The sequence below is a fragment of the Taeniopygia guttata genome, chromosome 11 (genome assembly GCF_048771995.1).
Source record: "Taeniopygia guttata chromosome 11, bTaeGut7.mat, whole genome shotgun sequence".
In the NCBI taxonomy this organism is placed as follows: Eukaryota; Metazoa; Chordata; class Aves; order Passeriformes; family Estrildidae; genus Taeniopygia; species Taeniopygia guttata.
Genome location: NC_133036.1, coordinates 16034252 through 16056168, shown reverse-complemented (window position 1 = coordinate 16056168; position 21917 = coordinate 16034252). Strand labels below are relative to the sequence as shown.

At 39.1% G+C, this 21917-nt stretch overlaps 1 protein-coding gene across 6 annotated transcripts in view; it reads left to right on the top strand.

The window, feature by feature from the left end:
- ANKRD27 (ankyrin repeat domain 27) overlaps window positions 1–21917 on the top strand; it is a 54644-nt gene that overhangs the window by 18664 nt on the left and 14063 nt on the right. For 5 of the 6 annotated variants that reach the window (XM_030282566.4, XM_072934514.1, XM_030282567.4 and 2 more), the window contains exons 2-21: window positions 3507–3637; window positions 4594–4704; window positions 5358–5514; window positions 7005–7159; window positions 7470–7529; window positions 7623–7676; window positions 7762–7827; window positions 7906–7982; window positions 8340–8461; window positions 9357–9435; window positions 10277–10409; window positions 14968–15060; window positions 15863–15990; window positions 16436–16518; window positions 17248–17363; window positions 18111–18203; window positions 18576–18773; window positions 19085–19144; window positions 19270–19389; window positions 21812–21856. In XM_030282566.4, the coding sequence (XP_030138426.4) occupies window positions 3536–3637; window positions 4594–4704; window positions 5358–5514; window positions 7005–7159; window positions 7470–7529; window positions 7623–7676; window positions 7762–7827; window positions 7906–7982; window positions 8340–8461; window positions 9357–9435; window positions 10277–10409; window positions 14968–15060; window positions 15863–15990; window positions 16436–16518; window positions 17248–17363; window positions 18111–18203; window positions 18576–18773; window positions 19085–19144; window positions 19270–19389; window positions 21812–21856 (2052 nt within the window). In that variant the 5' untranslated portion in view covers window positions 3507–3535. Of the gene's footprint in view, window positions 1–3506; window positions 3638–4593; window positions 4705–5357; window positions 5515–7004; window positions 7160–7469; window positions 7530–7622; window positions 7677–7761; window positions 7828–7905; window positions 7983–8339; window positions 8462–9356; window positions 9436–10276; window positions 10410–14967; window positions 15061–15862; window positions 15991–16435; window positions 16519–17247; window positions 17364–18110; window positions 18204–18575; window positions 18774–19084; window positions 19145–19269; window positions 19390–21811; window positions 21857–21917 lie in introns of those variants that run through there. The other variant, XM_072934515.1, reaches the window with a different exon arrangement.

Here is a 21917-nt window from a genome sequence, read left to right as displayed (position 1 = left end):
TTTTGTTTGTTTTTTTGTTTTTGTTTTTTTTGATGATGAGGAGGATTTATGGTATGTGTTCTCTTCCCCTCCTGTTATGGAAAGAAGTCTTTGGACTTGAAGATTCATTAGGCTGAAAGACTGGCAATAAAGCGGCTGGAGACATTTGTGCTCTGCAGTTTTAGCACTGCAGTCTGATGCTTGGTTGCCTCCTTGTGTCAATATGCCTTTTCCCCTGACAGTGTGTGGTGTGTTAACAGCTTCTCCATCGCTGTCTTGGGGAGGATCTCAGCAGTCAGATCCTCTGCTGCTTGGACAGATACATGAATTCACCAAACTTAAGGCAGATGAAACTGCCTCAGTGGGACAACTGCATTAAAGAAATCTTGATCTGGAAAGTGTCTCAAAAGACCATGTCATCCACCCTCCCAGCTTTGCTATGTCCACTGTCACCTCTAGTGGAGGTTTGTCTGACACGTTCTTGGAGATTTACAACATGAGAGATTTGATAGCTTTGCCAAGCAATCTAAACCATGTGCTTCCTGTTCCTTTTGGAAAGTGTTCCTGATCTGTAACCTGAGCCTGTTTTCTTCAGGCCTACTTCTTAGATGTGGGAAAAAATACCCTTCACTGAAAGCTTGATCCACCTGTGGGGAAAAAAAATCATTGCCTGCTTCATGCAGTTTCTTGGTTATAAGCATCACTGCCTTCCATGGGTTGGATTCTGCTTACAGGGCTCCTTTTCCTTTCTTACTTCAGTCTCTGCTCCAGTCAGTTTATCTGCTGTGATGAGGACAGGAACATCCAAAGCCATCAAAAAAAAAAAGCATGTAGGACTCTCAAGTTCTGCTGTGGCAAATTATTTTGCAGGTTACATGTATATGTTCATACAGCCCTGCTTGGTGCTTGACTTACACTAAATTGTTTTTAGTTATATATACTAATTTGTCACTGAGTCATGTTTGGACTGCAAGCTGCTGTCATTAAGACTTACTTGGAATTGTGGCCTAGCCAGGTGTTCAGCAGCCAGGGTTTTCTGCAGCTAACTAGTCCTGCCCATGAAGGTGTGTCTCAGCCCTGCTGTTGTGTGGATCAGCAGACATACCTGTGCTCCTGCAGCAGACCTGCCACAGGGCTTGTGCTTTCTCTTCCCTCTGCACTGGCTGAGGAAGGAGCCCACAGCTTGGACTTGGATTGCAGCTACCTGCCAAGAGATTTTTATAGTAATCATCTGGTGGAATTACTGGTGATCATCCTGTTTACCCAGACATTGTGGTAGGACAGATCAGGGATTATAGAATTGGTTGGCCTGGGTTGGAAGGCTCTTTGAACCACATTTCGTTCTGCCCCTGGCTGTGAGCAAGGACACTTTGTGCCAGAGCTGTCCAGCCTAGCCTTGGACGCTTCCAGGGATGGGGCAGCCACAGCTTCTGTGCCAGGGCCTCAGCACCCTCCCAGGGAAGAATTTCTTCTGTATGTTTAAGACAAATCCACCTTTTTATAGTGGGAAGCTCTTTCCCTTGTCCTGTCACTTGTGGTCCTTGTCTGAAGTATCTCTGCAGCCCGTTTAGGTACTGGAGTGTGCAATAAGGTCACCCTGGAGCCTTTTCTTCTCCAGGCTGAACCCCCCACCTCTCTCAGCCTGTCTCTAGAGCAGAGGGCCTCCAGCCCTTGGAGCATCTTTGTGTCCCTCCTCTGGACTTGCTGCAGCAGCTCCATGTCCTTGTGCTCAGACCCCAGGCCTGGAGGCAGCTCTGCCGAGGGGTCTCACCTGAGCGGGGCAGAGGGACATATTCCCCTCCCTTGACCTGCTGCCCATGCAGGGGGATGAGCCCAGGACATGGTTGGTTTTGGGCTTCAAATGCAGATGGCTGGCTCATGTTGAGCACATGTTAAGCTGGACTTTTTCTAGGTTCAAAGTCTTTAATTACTCAACTTGGTTGGTGTTGTGAAGGTGTCAATGAGCAAACATTTTCTTCCTCACTGTGTTAGCAAACTGCATAGCTGTGCTGGTATGGGAGCACTGGCTAAGTAGTCTTTCATAGAAGCTCTTGGTGTTACTGTATGCTTTGAAAGCAGAGGGACCATTTAGTCTGGAATAGTGCAGGAAAGCTGCTAAAGGCACATACCTGCCGCTGCCAGACTTCAGTGTTTCAGACTGGGGTTGTCCAAGCTGTAGGTAACTGGTGATACCCTTATAATGGAAATTACGTGTACTTTGACTGGTTGTGTTTGTGTTTAACTCCCTAAGGAAGCTCTGCTTGTGCATGATCAGGGGAGGGACCAGAGCCCAGCTTGGTCGGGGTGTAGATGAGCTGATAGCATTGCTGAAACTCAAAAGCTATCTGGAATCCATGGGAATTTGGTGTATGTTTTTCCACCCCCTTGAACTGCCATACAGTGAGCTCACACTGAGCAAATGATGTGCTAGGAATAATTCTGCATTGGAGGAAACAGAGGGATACTGATTGTGTAAGGGTGGTGTGCTCAAATTAAAGTCTATAGCTGTGCTCACCCTTTCTTGCTATATACAACTGAAATCATACAACTTCTGTTGAGTACTAAGGAAACCTGCATGAGGGGATAGATAGAATAAGCTTGTTACTTAAGCATTTGTATGCCTGTTAATCTCTATTCTTGTTTAAAAAAATAATTCTGAAATTATTCCAGGAGGACCCTTTTAGAGTTTTTTTCTGCCTTTGTGTATGATGTGTTACAGAGAATTGTAATTGAGGAAGCAAGTAGGTGAAGGTCTGATTCCTTAGGGATCATCTTCTCCAGGGCACTGTGACACCTAGTGATAGCATTTCCAGTGTTTACAGGCTGGACTTTGACTCTCCAGTTGCTCCTTTGCTCTGTTTAGCCAAATGTTTCTTAGCAGCCTGACCTCAAATCTGAAACTTTTTTCATGGGAGTAGAGATGACCACAAATTATGATAAATTTCACAGTGGCTTTTTAATTATGTCACGGATATTCATATCTCCTTCGTGTACCTCCCTGGAAAGTTGAGGATTGCCTTACACAGGGGTTTCTGTTACACTGTCTGGGTGTCTCATTGGTGTGTGTGAGTAATCCTTTTACAGGTGAGTTTTAAGACTTACATGAGCACAGTGCAAAAGCATCCATGTCCCATGGTGCAGTAGAATCTGCTGTGGAAAAGCTGTTAATTTGTCTCTTGACTTTAGATATCAGCAGGAGAAGTTAGTTTGTATATCAAAGTGGTAATACATTTGATCTTAACTTCTCTTTAATATTCACAGTTAGACCCCAACACCTGGAAGGCTTAAGGAAACATTGAGAATAACTGTGTGATTAGAAATGTATAATCATGAAAAATATTCTGTCTGAATAACTTCTAGGTAACTGTAGTTAATAATTAAGCAGTGCCATTGGCTACTTACATCAAGACCTGAAAAGACTTTTTCTGTTTGGATGAGGAGAATCAAACTGCCCCTAGGCATTCCCAAATATTATGTTTTAATGGATACAAGTGTGATGCATCAACCATTCTCCATATGTATTTTAGAACATCTCTTTGGAATATCTGAAGTCCATATGGCTATGTATGATGAAGACATCTTGAAAAATCCCTTTTATTTGGCCATTCAGAAGCGACGTCCTGATCTATGCAGCAAAGTTGCAGAACTCCATGGTATTGTAAGTATGAAAAAGTAATATTTAAAAGCTGATTAGTAAATAGTAGCTACTTGAATTTATATCACATGTCTGCTATGAAACATGTAAAGATTATTTCAAGCCTACAAAACTTGGAAATGAAGCAGAACAATTTTTAGTTGAAGTTGCACATTACTAATATGGACCTCTTGATATATTGCAAGGTAGTAAAAAGCTAGGGTTGGTGTTTCTAAACTCTACAGGAAACTTATTTTCTTTTCTGTGAGCTGAAGTTACATATTCTCTCACAAGTTTATAACTTAAATGGGATTGACCTTTTGAGATGCCTGGTGGACAAGCAGTTACTCATTTGACAGCATTTTACGTAGCAAAATAAAGCTATTAAACTGACCTGGAATAAAAACTCCAGTCCTTAATATTTACTAATCTGAGTATTTTGCAATTAATTTTAATTCACAATTAAGTGCATAGAGACTCCATTAAACATGGAGGTTATTGTCACCTGATGATAAAATTTGTTTCTTTCTAATTAAGAATTTGTCCCAAATTGCCCATCTGTTAGTCTAAACCCAAGATATTTATCTTAGATCTTTTTCTTTCTGATTGATTTTTGAGTTTTAATATAAACTTCAATTTTTTATTAGCTGTTTTATTTTAAGTCGTCTGTTGTAATTTTAAGTTATTTGTGACTGGTGCCACCTAACTAAAGATTTAATTTACTTAGTGCTGTTTGCTTCAGTTGCATCTGTCGGCCTTTTTCAGATAAGTTACTAAGTGAAATTTCTGGGTTAATTATCAGACTGTGTGTCTAGTGATAACTTCTCCTTTTTTAAATAAAAGCACCTATAATTCCTGTATGTTTACAGTAAATATTTAAAAGCCCAATTTAATTGCTTGCCTCGTAAGGACAAAAGGTATTGATATATAGCTGGCAATACACAGCATTTCTCTCTTAAGCATGATTTAACTTTTTCTAGGTGCTAGTTCCATGCAAAGGAAGCCTTTCAAGCAACAGTCTTTCTACCTGCCAGTTTGAATCTTATGTTCTGAAGCCACTGGAAGAAAATTTTCAAACCTTAAATGGAAAGGTATTTCTGTTTGATATCTGCATGTAGCTTGGGGACACTCCAGTAAATGATTCACTGCTGCTGCTGACTGATTGTGTGAACTAATGGTTACAGACAAGGCAAGTAGGGCTGACACTGCATAGAATCCCAGGTTTTTCATTTGTAATTTTGCAGTACAGTCTGACAGCTAGGGCATACAGCTTACATTAGAGATAGTTTGCAGGCTGTCATCAGGTTTTTCCTGCTCCAGATGTCCTCACTGGAGTTGCTGGGAAAAGAAAACCCAGATGTGAGAAATACACACAAGGTGTGGGGTATTTTTCTGAGACTGGGATTAAGTACTGACCTTAAGCTGTTGGGTTTTTTAAATTTCCTTTCTACTAAAAGTTCTCTAAAATCTGCAAACAAGACCTTGGTTATTGTCTGAAACCTCATCCAGCAGTAGACTTGTAAAAGAAGTGGCTGTAAGCAAGGTTCAGCCAGCTACTGCACAATGAAGGAGCCTTTGTTTCAGTGTCAACACAGCATGAAAATGTGAAATTTCCCCAATTTGGCTCTTTCTTGCCTTGCAAGTTTCTCTTCTCCCCCTTGGAAATGTAACTGTGCGAGGCAGAAGCCAGAGAACCATTTTTTCTGGCAGAGTTTCATACCTGATCTGCTCTGTGTTGTTTCAGGAGATCTTCATACAAGGAAACCTCATCATTCTAGGAGCTGGTTTTAATTGCACTCTCTCTGTACCTGTTCTCTTTGAGGAAACCTTTTACAATGAAAAAGAAGAAAGCTTTAGTATATTGTGCATAGCTCATCCTCTGGAAAAAACAGAAAGCTCAAGTATGTATTGGTGTCAGTTTGGTGGCTGCCTTTGCACAGTGAACAAATTGGTGTTTGATGTGCTTAATAAATGTGTTCATTCTGGAAAGTGTTGGCTTGGTTAAAAGCCATTGGCATTTATGAATTTGCTGGGCCAAATATTGGTATGCTGCTGCAGAGAAACACCAAGTTGCTCCCAGCAAAACTAGTGCTGAGACTAGGATATAAATCCTGTAGAATTAAGAATTATCTGTGGAATACTCAGTTTAGTGCTGACTGCTTAAAAAAGGGATTTAATCCTAAATGTGATCATGTGTGTCTTGAGATGCAAGGTGGATGCACAGATAGCTGGAGAGGTACATGCTTTCATGACCACTTTATAGAGGGATAGAGATTGGGTGGCAGAGTTAGGTAGCAACCTCCTGATGGTGGCCCAGCTTATGAAGTTGAATGTCTCAATTTTTGTCCTGCACTGAAAGTGCTCCTGAAGGCTTTAACACTCTTTTCAAGACTACAGTCAATACTGTGATTGTTAACAGCATGTTCTTGTGAACTTGTATAACAATCTATGTTTACTAATTAAGAACAGAAGCTCCTTAAGAAGCTTAGAAGCTTCAGCTTTTTCTGAAGTAAAAACATTAGTCTTCCTAAATAAATAAGAATATTTGAAACAAGTGAATGCAAAGAGAAGTAGTACTAGGGTAGTGTGAAAGTAGTACTGTGAGGGAAGTATGGAAGGCTTTAAAAAAAAACCCAACTGCCATTTATATAGCCTTAAATTCTGTAAGTGTTAATGTAGATCTTAAAAATTATTAATGTGATATTCTTTATAGCCATTACTGAATATAGTCATATCACAGTCTTTCAGAAGTGTAGGATTTTCTAATTTCAAAAATAATTTGAAAATAATTATTTAAGCTTCTTATTAGCTGCCTGCCTTTGGCTGAAGATGAAAGATTTGCCTAGAAATAATTTTTGGAAAAACAGCATCATTTCTCATTGAGGGTTTCAATTGTTTTATTCAGAAGAAAAGTGTCTTTGCTTTAGTGTTTCTTCATTTAACTTTGCTCTCCCATTCAGAGAAAGCGTGTCTAAATAAAGAATAGCTTATGTAAAAGTTCATGATGGGATTTTTGCAGTTCACTTAAAGCACCCTGACTTCCTGCATGGTCACTCTGTCAACACTGTAAGATGCTTTTCTTCTGCTTTCAAACTTGACTTACACAACTCATAAGCTGAGTGCATGTGGTAATAAATTATCCCAGTGTAAAAAAATAAGTGAAATCTGATTTAGCTATTCCAAATAAACACTTGACATAAAAAGCAGGGGAGCCTGCTCAAATGTGATGCTTTGAAGTCATTTAATTAAAGGCAATACCTCTAGTTAAAGGTGCAGTGAGCTGAGTTCATGTTTCAGTGCACACGAGCTGGCTGTATATGTAAGGACAAAATGTATTTTACCATGCATACATATATTAAGTCTATGTGTTAATTCTTGGCTTTTATTTTAGGTGAATCTACAGCTTCATCAAACTCCTATTCTCTTAAAAACATTGAAGATGTTAGAGAGTTCTTGGGAAGGCACTGTGAGAGATTTGATAAATACATAGGATCTTTCTATAGAACATTTAAAGAACACGAAAGGAAAAGCCTCCGCCACTACATAGTCAGTATCTTCCTTCCTGATGTCTAATTTGCTAAATATAATTAGCCTCACTGGTGCTGTTATCTTTGCCTTACTGAGCATTTCTGTGTCAGAGTAGCCTAGAGTTGTGAAAGGGGAGGAGGGAGAAGTGGTAATTCACATTTAAGAATTTCACTATCTGAACTGTTTAGTAAATGCAATTATTATTGCTAAAACTCTTACCAAACTGTACACTTTTGAGACAGGGAAGACTTACATTACTTATTTAAGCTTTGTTTCTTCAAGTCCCATTAACCTGAATCTGATGGTTTTTATCTTTTCTCTCTCCTAGGATTCTGTCAATGCACTTTATACCAAATGTCTGCAGCATCTTTTGAGAGATTCGCACTTGGTAAAGACTTACTCCCCTAAATACATAGCACAGTGTTACTTAAGCAATGAATTATCTGACTTTCTCTTGCTGTTTATGGCTTTGCTTTTCTAGAAGATGCTTGCAAAGCAAGAAGAGCAGATGAATCTGATCAAACAAGCAGTTGAAGTAAGCATCTGAAATGAAGGAAAATAAATAGCAAGCTGTTTTTAATTCTCCTTTTCATGCCTAAAATACTTTTTTTTTCCTACAGATGTATATCCATCATGCTATTTATGACCTAGTCTTCAAATATGTGGGGACGATTGAGGCAAGTGAGGTAAGTTTCCTTGATTGCTCCATACTAGTGATGTTTATCTAAGGCATTTAAAAAACCTGTTGCCTTTCTATTAATTAGGATGCTGATTTTAATAAAATCACGAGGAGCCTTCAAGACCTGCAGCAAAAAGACATTGGAGTGAAGCCCGAGTTCAGGTGAGAGAGATGACTGTGGGTTCTTGAAGAGTCACTGAAATCCTGTTTGAAATAGGATAATGCCAGCCAAAAAGTGTTTTCCTTAAGACACTAGCAAGATTTTTTATACTTTCATTTGAGATGTAGAGTCAAAGCTTTGCAAGTGTCATATGAGGACAATCTTTGCCTTGATGGTTGATTACTTTTTTTTGTTTTTAAGCCATCTATGGGCTACAGAAATGCAGGTGCACTTGGAGTAGAAGTGGGAATATTTTGGAACCATTCTTCAATTCAGCTCTGAATAAGTTAAAACTTGGGCTTTGGACGTCCTGCAGAGGAACTCTGTATGCTAATCATTCCTTTCTAATTATTTTGTAGTTTTAATATACCACGTGCAAAGCGGGAACTGGGTCAATTGAACAAATGCACTTCCCCCCAACAGAAGCTACTTTGTCTGCGTAAAGTTGTACAAATTATTATGCAGTCTCCAAGCCAAAGAGGTCAGTAATTAGTCAATTTATAATTTTCAACTTAAACAGCACACACAAAGCACTTCAGTGTATAAACAACTGTTTGGATAGCTCTTGGGGATCAAACACAGTTGAGCTGGAGTCTCTAAGGTCTCTGAACAGAGCAGAAGGGAAGGGTAGATGTGTCAGCACTGGTTCCTGTGGGCTGAGGTGGGGCACTGGGTTAGCTTGTGTATGTTTTAGCATGGACATGTAGGAAGCTCACATCTGCCAGGACCCTGAGGGTGATCCATTTGAAACACTGGAGATTGCTGCCGAATCCTTCTTGTGTATTTGTCCGTGCTCCCCTTGACATCTTGAAATTGATAACTCTTGAGATGCATCTTCTGCAAAATGCAAAAGATGGCTGGGGCCAAACAAAGGTGCTGCTGTGGATTGCAGATTCTGTGATACAAAAGCACAGTCCCTTAACCTGGCACTTACTTTATCTAGCTTGAAAAGACAAGATACTTCTACTTCTACAAGACAAATAGCGTAGCACAGTGAACTTATGCTTTCCCTACTTCATCCCTTCTTTTCTCTAGGAAGACTGCTGGCTTGTGGAAAAATATGCCAACTTTGAGACTAGTGTTTGCCCTCAAGAATTTCAGAAATCTTGAGCTACTGCCCTGGCTCTTGCTGCATGGGAAGGGAGGGATGCTAGTCAAATATTGCAGTGTGTACTGCACAAACTGCAACTGTGTGTTGGCTCCTGGCAGACTATTTCAGTGAGAGATTGAGAACATTTGGATGCCTGCCCTGGTCTCTCCATGCATTCTCTACTAATAGCTGGCCCTTAGTCTTAAGAGGCAGAACTTTATAGAGTTATTGCTCCTGATTTGAGCTGTTACATGACTAATACTAAATGTAAATTGTTTTTTTTTAGTTAACATGGAAACCATGTGTGCAGATGATCTTCTCTCTGTGTTGCTGTATCTGCTTGTAAAAACAGAAATCCCAAACTGGTATGTAACTGTTTTAGCTATACAGAACTCCTTCCTACCGTCTTGTGTAGTGCTGCTGTAGGGCCAAATGTTTCTGAACATACAGTTACAACTTACTGAATGTGTAAGAGGGCCTGTTGAAATGCAGAAAATGTTTTACAGGATGAATAGCAAAGCTGTGTTATACGTGTAACTTAAATGAAGGAGCTATCAGGAATGTGCCTTTGTTTTGATTCTCAGCCTAGAAAAAAGTTGTAGTGGGAGGCCATCTCTCAACCAAATCTGTGTGTCAATACAGCCTTAACTGAGTGGTTCTCTTTCATCTATGTTGGGAGCTGTGACACCTCTGTGCATTTTTATCAAAATTTGGTGCATTTCTTACACAGAATCTAGATGTGAATGTTTAATTACTTCCTGCTAGCTTGTGCCATTGTGTCTCCTCATTTTCAGTAAAAGTCTATCTAAACCTTCCAGCTGTACCCAAACTGATTCTCAGTTCTGTTCTCTCCTGGATATGTGAGATTAGCATTTGGCCTTTAACTTGTAGCTGTCCACTGTGGTGCTTATGGTGCTGGAAACACTGCTTCACTCACTTCAAAGATGTTGATCTCCCATTATTGTCCTTATCTCATCCTTCTATTCCTTCTGTCCAATTGATAACTCTTCATTGAATATATAAGAGATAAGTAGAGATCTGATCACTCTACAAGCACAGAACAGCCATATTGCTGGCCTAACAGGCTTTTTAGAAGCTTTTTGCCAACTCACCCTTTTATCTGCCTGGATTGCCTAAGATGAGCTGCAATATGCCATGCTAGTGTCTTAGTTTCAGTGGTTCATAACTTAACTTCTTTCTTCCCAGGATGGCCAACTTGAGTTACATAAAGAACTTCAGGCTCTGCAGCTCAGTGAAGGATGAGCTGGGGTACTGCCTGACCTCCATTGAGGCTGCAATAGAATACATCCGGCAAGGCAACCTCTCTGACAGATCAACAGTAAGCTGCTCTTAAACTCTGTCAAATGCCTGCTTGTTGTACCATTGTGGGTGCAAATCCAGCCAGAGGATACAAATAACTAGCATAAGAATTTCCTTTTTTTCACTTAAAAAAATGAGTAGAGGTAACTACCTGAAGCAAATGCTAAATTTACCTAATTTATTAGAATGAAGTCCTAACTATGTGCCAATATTTTTGTTCGTTGCATACTTCTTGAGGAAGTACTTAAATGTCAAATCTGCCTCTGTGTATGGTTAGAGGAAAAATGACAGCACCATTTTCTACAGCTGAGTCTCCAGTATGTTTATCTCCTGTTTGTACTCTACCATGATTGTGAAAGCAGTGCAGTACTTGGGAGCAGGCACAGCTTAAATTTTTGTGTAATTATAAAAGCTTAGCTGTGTTAGCAGACTGGAGATAACAGTGTAATTTAGAATTATTCAGTAAATCTTCATACTGGAAGAATTCCATGTGTTTGCAGTGTGGGTTACAGTGCTGCACTGAGTTGATGGCTCACTGAAGGGGGTGCAGGGCTGTGATAAGGTGCTGTTTGAAGGTCAGTGTGGCTCTTGGGATCTCTGACCTAGCAGGGGCAGGAAATCTGTGGATGCATGAGAGATTTCCTACTGGGCAACTAGACCTGCTGTCAATCTGGTCACATCCCTGCAGGCCAGTCAAGGGTGATGCTGATGTGACTTTAGAGACTTCTGTAATTTAAGAATTTTGTAGATTTTTAGTCAAGAAATCTAATCTTACCGCTCCTGTAAAATTTTCTACTATTGTAAAACTAGGTTTTCCTGAGCTGATGTGGACATCAAAAGGAGTGAACGTGGAACCAGTGTGAATTCAATGTGTCTCAGTCTGCCCAACTGCAAAGCCCTGGAGTCTAACTGCAGGGGCCAGAACAATGGTTCAGTGTGCAGGGCTCGGGATGGGACAACCTGGGGCACAGTCTTAAGGAGCACTTATTGCAACATTTTGGCCTCTTGCTATTTTTGGTTTTGTCTTTTTCTGGGATTTTTCCATGAACTTGTGCAAGTTTGTTTTGTACACTCAAAAAAACCCCCCAAAAAAGTAACCAACACTTTCATATTGTGCAAAAAAGAGTGGTGTTTCTTGCCTGTAATTGAATTAAATTTAAAAAAAATAAAAATCTTAGTTTAAAAGAAACAACCTGCTATGTGACTTTAATTCCTGCAGTCACTTGGATGTCATTCACAATCAATATACAAAGAGCAATGCTGGGGCTCTGAAAGAAAATTGAAACCAAAGTAGAATTGTCTTCTACAACAATGCCAGCAAACTATGATAGAATATACTGCTCTTGCATTTCTAGAATAAAGACCATTTCCTATTAAATGCCTCATCCTATCTGTCTTGGTGTAGTTAAGGATAGCAGCTTTTATACTGGGATTGCATTCAAATGTTGTAACTTAAGTGCCACTTCCATTAAGGTAATAGTTCTTTGGGTGGCTCCTGTCTTAAAAGATAAACTATATATTTGAGAAGTCTAAATGAGGAATTCAGTGTCTGCACCACGAGAAGAGCAAGCCATTAGTCTTTCTGCCCATACTTCAGCTGGATCAGCTCCAGACCTAGAGAACTTTATCTCTTTAGGGTGAATGTGTAACACAAAGTCCTCTTGCATTGCCTTTCCTTGGAGTCAGCCTGGCTGGAAGGCAGCAGAACCCTGAGGATGAAGTGAGGGACAACTTGCCCTTAACACAGCTGGAAAGGAAACATCCAGACCACCCTTTTCTCCTGGGCAGGAGAAGGTGGCACACTATGAGAAGACACTGAAGTGGAAATGGAAAAAGAATAGTGAGGAGGTGGAGGAGCATAGTTCTCACTTCAGAAAGTTGCCAGTTGAGATATTTGCTTTAATCTCTGGTAAAGGGGATGAACTTTGAAGCAGCAGCAGCTGTCATCTTGCTGCCCTATGATTTCCTTCTCCAGATTGTGCTGGAAGTGGGTGTGGGATTGAAATGAGCCGGAGCATTGTTGTGCCCTAGGGCTTCATTCAGCCCCTTATGTGGTTATGCTTAATTTTATAGCTGGCTTCAGATGGAGCTTCTGGCAGCTGAGTAATGCTGCTGTCCAATCCCTAATGAAGATTACTCCAGAAAGAAACTCAGGAGGGGACTAATGTACCCTGAGGGATAATGGGCACATTCTCACCCTCCTGTCAGTAAGTGAATTGCACAAAGGACATTCTTGCCAAATCCCTCCACCCGAGGTCATGCAAGTCCTTGTGAGACACTTTGTGGGGAAGAGAGGAGCCTGTAAAGCATGAGAGAGTCAATTTTAATTTCTGAATTGTCAACATGACTCAAGTAGAATTCCTGTTAATAAGTGCTGGATACTAGCTCATTCCTATGCACAGCTACTGTGTAGTAAGGCTCTGAGGTTCAGAGGGTTCAAGTGAGGTATAAGGAAACAGGGAGTCAGAGCCAGCCATGAGGGAATAGGCAGCATTTTGTTTCATGTGTGGGAAGAGCTTGAGATGGGGAAATGATCCCTGCTCTCCCTCCTCACCAAACACTTTATTAGCCTTAGTTTGTGTTCAAGAGTTCCTTTCTTGGCTTCTGCCACCTGAGTTTCCTCCAAGTCCTCAGCTGTAATGTGTGAGAATCACTTGGGATAGATCATTACAAAGGTACACTCTCATAAGTATAAATACTTTCTTTTACTATGCACTGTTGTATTAGATAAAAAAAGGCCATTAATGTTTGGGTGTGTATTTTCTAAACAACATACTCTTAAAATACTTGAAAGTCTCACTCCAAGCAATCTCTTTTTAAAAGAAATAAAAGTTCTTGGGCTGTAAGTAATTTCTGACTTTGAAGGCCCAAACTTGCTTAATCCTTCAGTCAATATCTTATTCTCATCATTCCATATTTCACTATTAAAGATACATGGTTTCACCTGGGCTCTTTTTATTCTGATTTGTATAATAAATATATAATACTGCTACATTAGGGTTGCTGTCTCATGTGACTCTCTTAAAATAATGATTCCAGTTGGAGAACACTTCTCTTGAAGACACACACTGTGGAAGGAGCAGTTCTAAAACTACATTAGTTCTTGCTAATGGTTGCTTAGATTCTCCACAATGCAAGTATAAAGCTGTCTGTGAGCATCTACACTAGAAATTCTGATTAGACATTAGGAACTTGTACTAGCAGTTAAATTTTTGATCAGATATGTCTTAGGGAAGTTATTCCTGTTCCTAGTGAAGATTCTATCCAAGGAGACTAGTGTTGTATGTCTTGTAATTCTGAGAAGATATGCTTGGGTATTGTTAGCTAAAGTACAGAGAGTTGAAAAGATTGGTGAATATTTGTCACCTTCGTGTGTCTAAATCCTGTGAAGTACAGAGAAGAGCTTTCATCTCCAGATCTCACAAGCATGTTTTTAATGACCTTATTTGCTGAACTCTTAAGGGTTTTTTGGACAGCTTTATGAAAGGCATCTGTGTTGATTTTGAAACCTGAATAGTCTTAATTTCTAGAAAGTCTGAATCAACTGATGTTGTTTATTTGCAGTTTATGGGGCTCAAATTTCATGCTGACTTACTAATGTAAGAGTGGAGTCAGGCTGGTTTTACTCATTTACATCTGGTCTTGACAGACTTTAATTGCAAAAGCCATAGCCCAGATCCTAAACTGTTGAAGTTTGCCTGATACATGGGTGTGTGTCTTTAATGCAGTGGTTTTCTGTTTCATGGATGCTGAAGTCTTTCCATTTATGGAGAGCCATTATCCTACAACAGCACCACTGCCAACCATAAGCAGCTGTGGATCAGAACCAACCACATGCAAAAGTTTCCATTTGCATTCTTAGAAAGTGTTTCCCTTAGGTTTTTGTTTTATTTCATGGGAGGGTCAGTGCTGCTGTCTCTAAATCTAACTCCACTTAATAATTTTCACCTGGCATTGGAGGCCTTTATATTCTTTAGTGCTTCCTGAAGTGTCTCTTCAGCTGTCTCTAAGTGCTGCTGCAAGGGTTGCAGCTGTATCTGCTTAGCTCAAACCAAGTAGGAAATCTACACAGATGGATCTGCTGCAGAGCAATGCTTTGCCTGGTGCAATCTTCTATTTTTCAGCCAGCAGCAGAGCGTTCAGAATTCTTTGAGTCAGTGTTGTATCTGGGTCATCTTTTATAGTGGCCATCCATAGATGTATTTTATGTGAATTTGCCTTAATTTCTCCTCTTGAGAAAGCTGTGTTGTACCTCTTACAGTTCATTCTGTCTTTGATACATATTTTCTAGTTTTGCTGTGTTCTTTTTTAGATGGTACCACCATTAATGTTAATTAACAGTGAATTTCAGTAAAGGAATTTTCTGGGGAACATCTACTTATTATTTCTATGGGTGCCCAGTCTTTTATGGCTCAAAATCCTAAAAGTGAAACAGATTCATATTTCACGTGTGTCTGATAATTCATACACAGTAAATAAGTGTTTAGTATTCTTTAAAGTTAATTCCACTTTTAGGGTTCTGCACTTTTGCCTGTAGATGACTATATAAATAATCAATCTATCTGTTTTATTTTCAGGAATCTGAGAGTCTGTGTGACAAGCTGCTCTTAAGACAAAGGATGAACTTGTTGTCCCAGATGTCTGCTGCACCAATAGACTGCTTGTTTAAGGTTAATAACTCTTATTATGTATGTATGTATGTATTTGCACATTTCAAGTTTATATGCCTCCTTTTCTGAAGTTTTCTGGAAAGTCATGAAGGGTTAATTACATTAGTACTGTGAAATGTGTTTTAGTAGATGCTAAAATCTACTCTGTCTTTTCAATCGAGTACATTTCTGTGCCAAAGCCTTGCTAATATAATATAATCTTATGAATTTCAGTACATGTTATATGAAATATAGAAGCAAATGAGGATGAAATGCTACTGCTGTTGGTATTGTGTGGCCCATTTAAATCACAGATGTGATACTGCTTGTGTCTCACAGCTTTTAGTACTTGAAATTGGAAGAGTTTTTGGAAATAATTTAAATGTAGTCACCTGACAGCTACTTCATATTATCTGTTAATCTCATACTGTCATTCTAAAAGAATTTTGCCTATACAAGGACACAAAGCAGAGCTCCTAATTATATGTGTTCACAGTTTATGGCTGGAGACTTAGTAATTTTATAGACACGTCTTTGCACAGAGGGAGCTCAATTTCATGATTGAGTCTAAAGAGGACAATAGGAATTGTTTTAATTTTTTTATAGAAAGTGAAGTAAGCCAAGAACAGTTTCTTTTTAATACTGAATGCCCATTAGGGGGTTTTGTGCTGTGACATTGTTCATTTCTGCTTTCTAATGCTTGACTACGTCTTTCATAATCGATTCCTTTCATTTTGTGCTTCAGTAAATTACTCTCGGCTTTTTTGTCTTAAAAGGAGGTCTTTTATATTGGTTTCTCATTCTCTCCTGTTTTTTTTTGTAGCATATTGCTTCAGGTGATCAGGAGGAAGTGGAGCGGCTGCTAAGTCAAGGTGACAGTGATAAGGACACTGTACAGAAAATGTGTCACCCGCTGTGTTACTGTGACAAATGCGAGAAGCTGGTTTCTGGGTGAGCACTCTTCACCCCACAAATGCAGACAAAGCTGTGTAGAAGCCTTTATCTAAGATTTGCTTCAGGAAGTATGCTGCTTTTGGTGCTAGAGGAATTTGGGTGCACTTTGGGATATAGTAGAGAGCATGTGGGTGTGTGTGGTTTGAAAAACAGAAGAAATATTGGGAACATACAGAATCCTTTGGAACCCACCCTTCTGTGATGGAGCCTATGTGGGCTTTGGTAAACATGGTGCTTCTTCTCTTGAATCAAACTTACAGATCTGGGACTAACACACTTCTCTTAACAAAATGTAAAGTTCTGTATGGAATAATTTGTCAATGTAAAAGGATAAAAAGTTCCAAAATCAGTTTTTTGCCATTCTTGGTAGCTTTTCCCTTTCTCTCCTCCTTCCTACCACCACCTGGGTAATTAAGCTGCTTTCAAACATTGTGTTTTAAAGGAAACTGAATGACCCTTCCATTGTCACCCCCTTTTCCCGAGATGACCGGGGATACACTCCGCTTCATATAGCTGCTATTTGTGGTGAGTGGGCTTCACTGGTGTTTCCTCCTCCTTTTGCTTTCCTGTCTTTATGTCAGCCTGTTTCCCATCTTTTATTGAAGTTGGAATTCTGCATTAAGTTGTTTTATTGCTTTTTTGCTATTGAAACTTTGCTGTTTCTATCTGAGCACAGACTGAAGTTGTTGTATATTCTTTTAAGCTCAGTTTCCTATGGCTGAGTTAATCTTTGGTTGTTGACTCTACTTTTGCCATAGTGGTTACCACAGTGGTGCTTTCTTCAGGTTTGAAAAAATAAAGATATATCCTTAGAAGTCAGTCTTTTTTTAAAGGACTGGCAGATTGAGAAACAACTTTTCTCTTTCCTGCAGCTGGCTGTGCATTGTAGATCTGTGACACCTGCATTGTAATGTTCATTATGCAATTAATTTTCCTTTTATTAGAAGCTGTATTATTTTCTTAGTGGGTGGTTTCATATTTATAATTTCCTTTTTTATTATATTTATTCCAAATATTTTCTTTTATTACTTGTAGGATACAAATATAGCTTGCTTTTAGCTGGAGGTTATTTTATGGGGCTTTGACATTGAAATATCTGCCACAAAAAACCCCAAATACCAAGGCTGTGAATATGCAGTATATGGAAACAGTGTGTGCAGAAATGCAGGGTATCTTGGTTTATAGTCACTGTTTGAATTTGAAAAGTAGCAGTGTGCAAAGTTTACACCTTTCTTTGAATGCTTATTTTCCAAGGTCAAACTTCATTAGTGGATTTACTGGTAGCCAAAGGAGCCATTGTCAATGCCACAGATTACCACGGTTCAACTCCCCTTCACCTCGCCTGTCAGAAGGGATATCAGAATGTTACAGTAAGCACAACACCTAACCTAAATAATAAATACATGCCTCTTACTAAGCTCTTCTACTGTTACTGTCATTTAGAGCTTCTGGGGAACTTCTACCAGAACTGTGTAAGCTGTCAGAATGGAGGATCTTTCATCATTGTAGTCTCCAAGATAGTTTATTTTTTCTTCTACTGCAAGGTTTTCAGCCATTGGAAATAACCAGCTGGCAGCTCTGCATACCTAATAATTCATCCACTTTATTAACACAGATGTCCAATACATAATACAAATGGAGAGCATCTCTGCTCTTGCTTGAGACAGATCAACCACTGCAGTCACTGGGCTGAGTTAAATGCTTCACACTGTGTTGAAGATAGACTGTGTAACTACAGTAATTATTGTCTACTTGAATTTAATATATGTGATATTTTCAGTTAGCATTTTTGAAATAAAGTTGTGTCTTCACTTGCATAGGCTCTTGAAATGTGAGGTAGATGATGTAGTGAATATACTGCAGTGTTTGCTGCAGTACAGAATTCAATTTTTTCAATTAAAATTCTGAATATGTAATAAGAGACTTTTTGATTCTCAGGGTAGGGCACAAGCAGTGCTGCAGTGCCAAGAGGGTGGTGACTGAAATGGGAGGCAGAGCTAATGTCTCATGAAGTGCTTCATCATCATGCCAGAACCCTAAAGGAATCTGCAGAGCAATAATTGTTTGTACATTAATTTTTTAGCTACTTAAATGTCTACTTTTGTTTTTCTTTTAAGCTGCTCTTATTGCACTACAAGGCAAGTACTGATGTTCAGGACAATAATGGAAATACTCCACTTCATTTAGCCTGCACTTATGGTCATGAGGATGTAAGTAATTGTTTTGTAACAAACCAAATGGGCATTCTAATGCAATGGAATTAAACTGATGCAAATCAGCACTAAACTTACATATTTTTTAAAGTAAATAAAATTATTTGAAGGCTAAATTGTTTAATGCTCTAAATGAGGACTTTATTTGGTAGTTCACAGCAATTTTTAATATGACTTCACATTAAAGATAGCAGTGCTTTGCAATGTAGTTGTTTAACTCCTTATTTAATGACACTGAACCACTAAAACCTTCTCTTTAGGTAATGGGTTACATAAGCAGCAATAAAAACAAACCTTTTAGGATTGTGCCTGTTGTCTGAACTGAGACACAACACTATAATTTATTGATAGCTTTCCTTTTCTTCCCAGTGTGTCAAGGCTTTGGTGTACTATGATGTGCATTCCTGCAGACTGGATGTTGGCAATGAGAAGGGAGACACTCCTCTCCACATCGCTGCTCGCTGGGGCTATCAAGGGATCATTGAAGTGCTCTTGCAAAATGGGGCAAACCCAGAAATTCAGAACCGGATGAAAGAGACCTCCCTACAGTGTGCATTGAATTCCAAGGTATTCCTCTGTGTCTTCCAGCCTGATTTCCTTCTGATGCCACACCACAGAGGTGGAGATGTTCCATTGCTAAGGGGGTTTCACTATTAAAGAGAAAATGTGTGTTTTACTCTGAGGAAGAAAGGTCCCATTTTAACTCCAGCAGCAGGAATACCCTCTGTGGGATAGAGCATGAACTTGTTAATGGGTACTTCTAATCTGCTCAGTTATATTCTGTCACTAATTATTAGGTTGTCAGCTAATTTGTGTTTCAGTCAGTAGATTCCTCTATAAGTGGAGTTACATTGGTTCTCTCTAATATTTTTGTGCAGATTTTGTCGTTGATGGAAGTAAACTACCTAACATTTGAAAGAGGACAGAGTGCTTCTGAGGTAACAGCCCATGCAAGTTGTTAAATTGTTTCTTGCCTATGCTTAACCTCCTTTATATGATATTTAACTTTTTATGGTTGTTTGTTTGTTTGATTGATTTTTATATGTTTTTTTCCAACTGTAAGTCACCGCTTAGGTCTCCTCAGCACTCAACAGAAACTTTCAGCAGAGGATCATCTGTCTCAAGCCTATCATCAGCATCAACTGATATAAGGCAAGAAGAAGCAAAAAACAGTTATAAAGAGGTAAGACTGAGGTATGGGTTTTGACAGTAAACAAAGTGAACGAAGCTATAAGAGTAATAATTTGCCACAGAGTTTTCAGCTGCTTCTTCAGGAATAGCCTTCTGTCTGATTTGGAAAATGGTAACTTCTGTCCCCTGAGGCTTGTTATCTCAGTACTTATTTTTGTGTGGTTTCAAGTGCTCTGTTGGTTATTTCTGAGGGAAAATTGACACCTCTCTGAAGTAGTTGTTCATATTTATTGAAGTTAACTACATAATTTGAGAATTTGTTGAGGTTTACCAAAGTACAGTGCCCCAAGCACCTGGCTGTCCCATCCAGGAATCAAGTGCCACTGTTAGCTTAGAAAATCTGTCAGGGAAAAGAGACTAGTACAGGTATGCTGGCAAACAACAAACTGGAATGTTAAGACATGCTTTCAAATAGGTATGGGAATCAATTTGTAACAAGTGAAGAAGTACAGACTATATATTAAATATCTTGCATGTATGTGTTTGCTGATTTTACTCTGCCCTCACCAGATGGCATCCTCTGAATTTTTTCCTGTGGGATTTCAGATCCACACTTTGTTGCCCTTTCCCAAGACTGTCATATCACCACTCATTCTGATGATTCTTTTTATTTTTCCAAGTCTACCTATTCATTTTTTTTTCCAAATTGACTACCCTAAGTATGTGTTTCTCTCAGTATCACCACTACATTAAACTTATTCCTTTTCCTGGTATTAAAAGATTGTTCTCTTGCTAGAAGTTTCAGTTCTCTAAAAACATTGAAGAAACACAAAGATGCAAATTTTGAGTGGACAATATGATTTCACACTTGCATTGCTCTAGGAGAGCTCAGTGTAGGGCTGTACCTCCCTGTTTCTACAGAGTCAAGCTCTCTAAATAAGTTCTCCTTGTAGACTGAGGATTTATTTTTTCTTTGAAGGAATAAATTTATCACACCCAGCTACTAAGACTGTAGTTCAAACCAGGGAAAAAGATTACAAACTGCTTACACCTGAGTTCCTTGGGGTTAATGACCTTCTTTGTAATCCAGCTTTAGTTGATTTCTGTTTGCCAAGTTTCACCTGGGCTCCCTGCTCAAAGAGGCAAGAGCCTGGTGCTGAGAGAGCTCCAGGAAGGAAACACCACTGGAAATAATGGGAAACTGATACAGTCAGTTTTCCAGATTTCAAGGTTTTCATCTTGGATTAAGGGGATCCACTCAGACCTTGATTAATCAATACTGAATTAAACTCTTAAGTGAGCCAGTCAATAGTGGCTTGTTTATTATGACTTAGAAAAGAGAGTGAAAGAGCCAGGATTGTAAATTTGGGACTTGCTCTGTTGGAACTAGTATCTCCAAGCACAGTTTCTCTTCAGTACCTGAAAAACTGGATATGCAGGTGAATTGTAATAGATTTGTTTATTCTATTTTTACATTTAAAGGAAGGTTCTGTTCCATGGAAGAGTGAGGAAACAAACTGAAAATATGGGGAAATGCATGGAGCAGACATTTTGCCCTAAGTACTCCTAATAAATTATCTATAAGCTGCATAACAAATGTACCACTGCTGGGGCCTGAGGCAGCTTTTAGTGCTTTAAGAAAGTACTAAAGAAAGTACTTAAGAAAGTTGTTATTTTTGGAAAGAAATTATCAGGGCTTATGGGTCCCACTCACCTTACACTAAAATGGGCTAATGCTGCTGCTTGTCCTAATGCTCACCCTTTGGTATTTATATATTCCCAGATTTTAAGTAAGAAAACGAATTTCATACTTGCGGTCAAGTTAGATTTGTAAATGTTTCGGTTTTAACACAGGATTAAACCAGTTATCTGCAGACGTAAAAGTAACAATTGGAAAGCATCTTTTTCATCTTAAACTGTTGTTTCTCAATAGTTTTGTGTTCCTGTAATTATACTGTACACTGGAATTATAAAGAGATGGGCACAGGAGTAGTGTGTTCAGGTTTTTGGGAGACACTGGTATCAATATGTTTGGAGCTGTGTGCTGGATAATTAGAGTAGCACAGCTCAGCAAGAGTCCAACCAGTGTTAGTGTGTATTAGGGAAGGAATTTGCCTTGAGCAGGGATTTTTAACATTAGGTTCACACAGAAATGCACAGGGCAGCTCCTGCTGGAGCAGCATAATAATATATATCAGCTTGCATGGCTTTGTTTATGGGTAGGCCACATATCCTCGATTTAGATAAATACTGTTCAACTAAACAAGTCAGAGATCATCAAATGGCCACAGGCCTTGTGCAGATTCTCTGTTTCATAAAGGAAGAAGGTTTTTCCTTTAAAACGTTATCAATAAATATGAAATGGGCCAGCAGTAATCCTACAGCATGAGCTTAGGAAGTTAGCAAAGGACACAGGATTTTCTGTGTTCTGCTTAATACTAACAAAGCAAATAAATAATTTTCTTCATATATAGGTAGAAAAACTCCTGAGAGCAGTTGCTGATGGAGATCTGGAAATGGTGAGTGTTAATGTGGCTGTTGAACATTACTGAATTCCTTTTTATCTTGTTCAAATTGAGG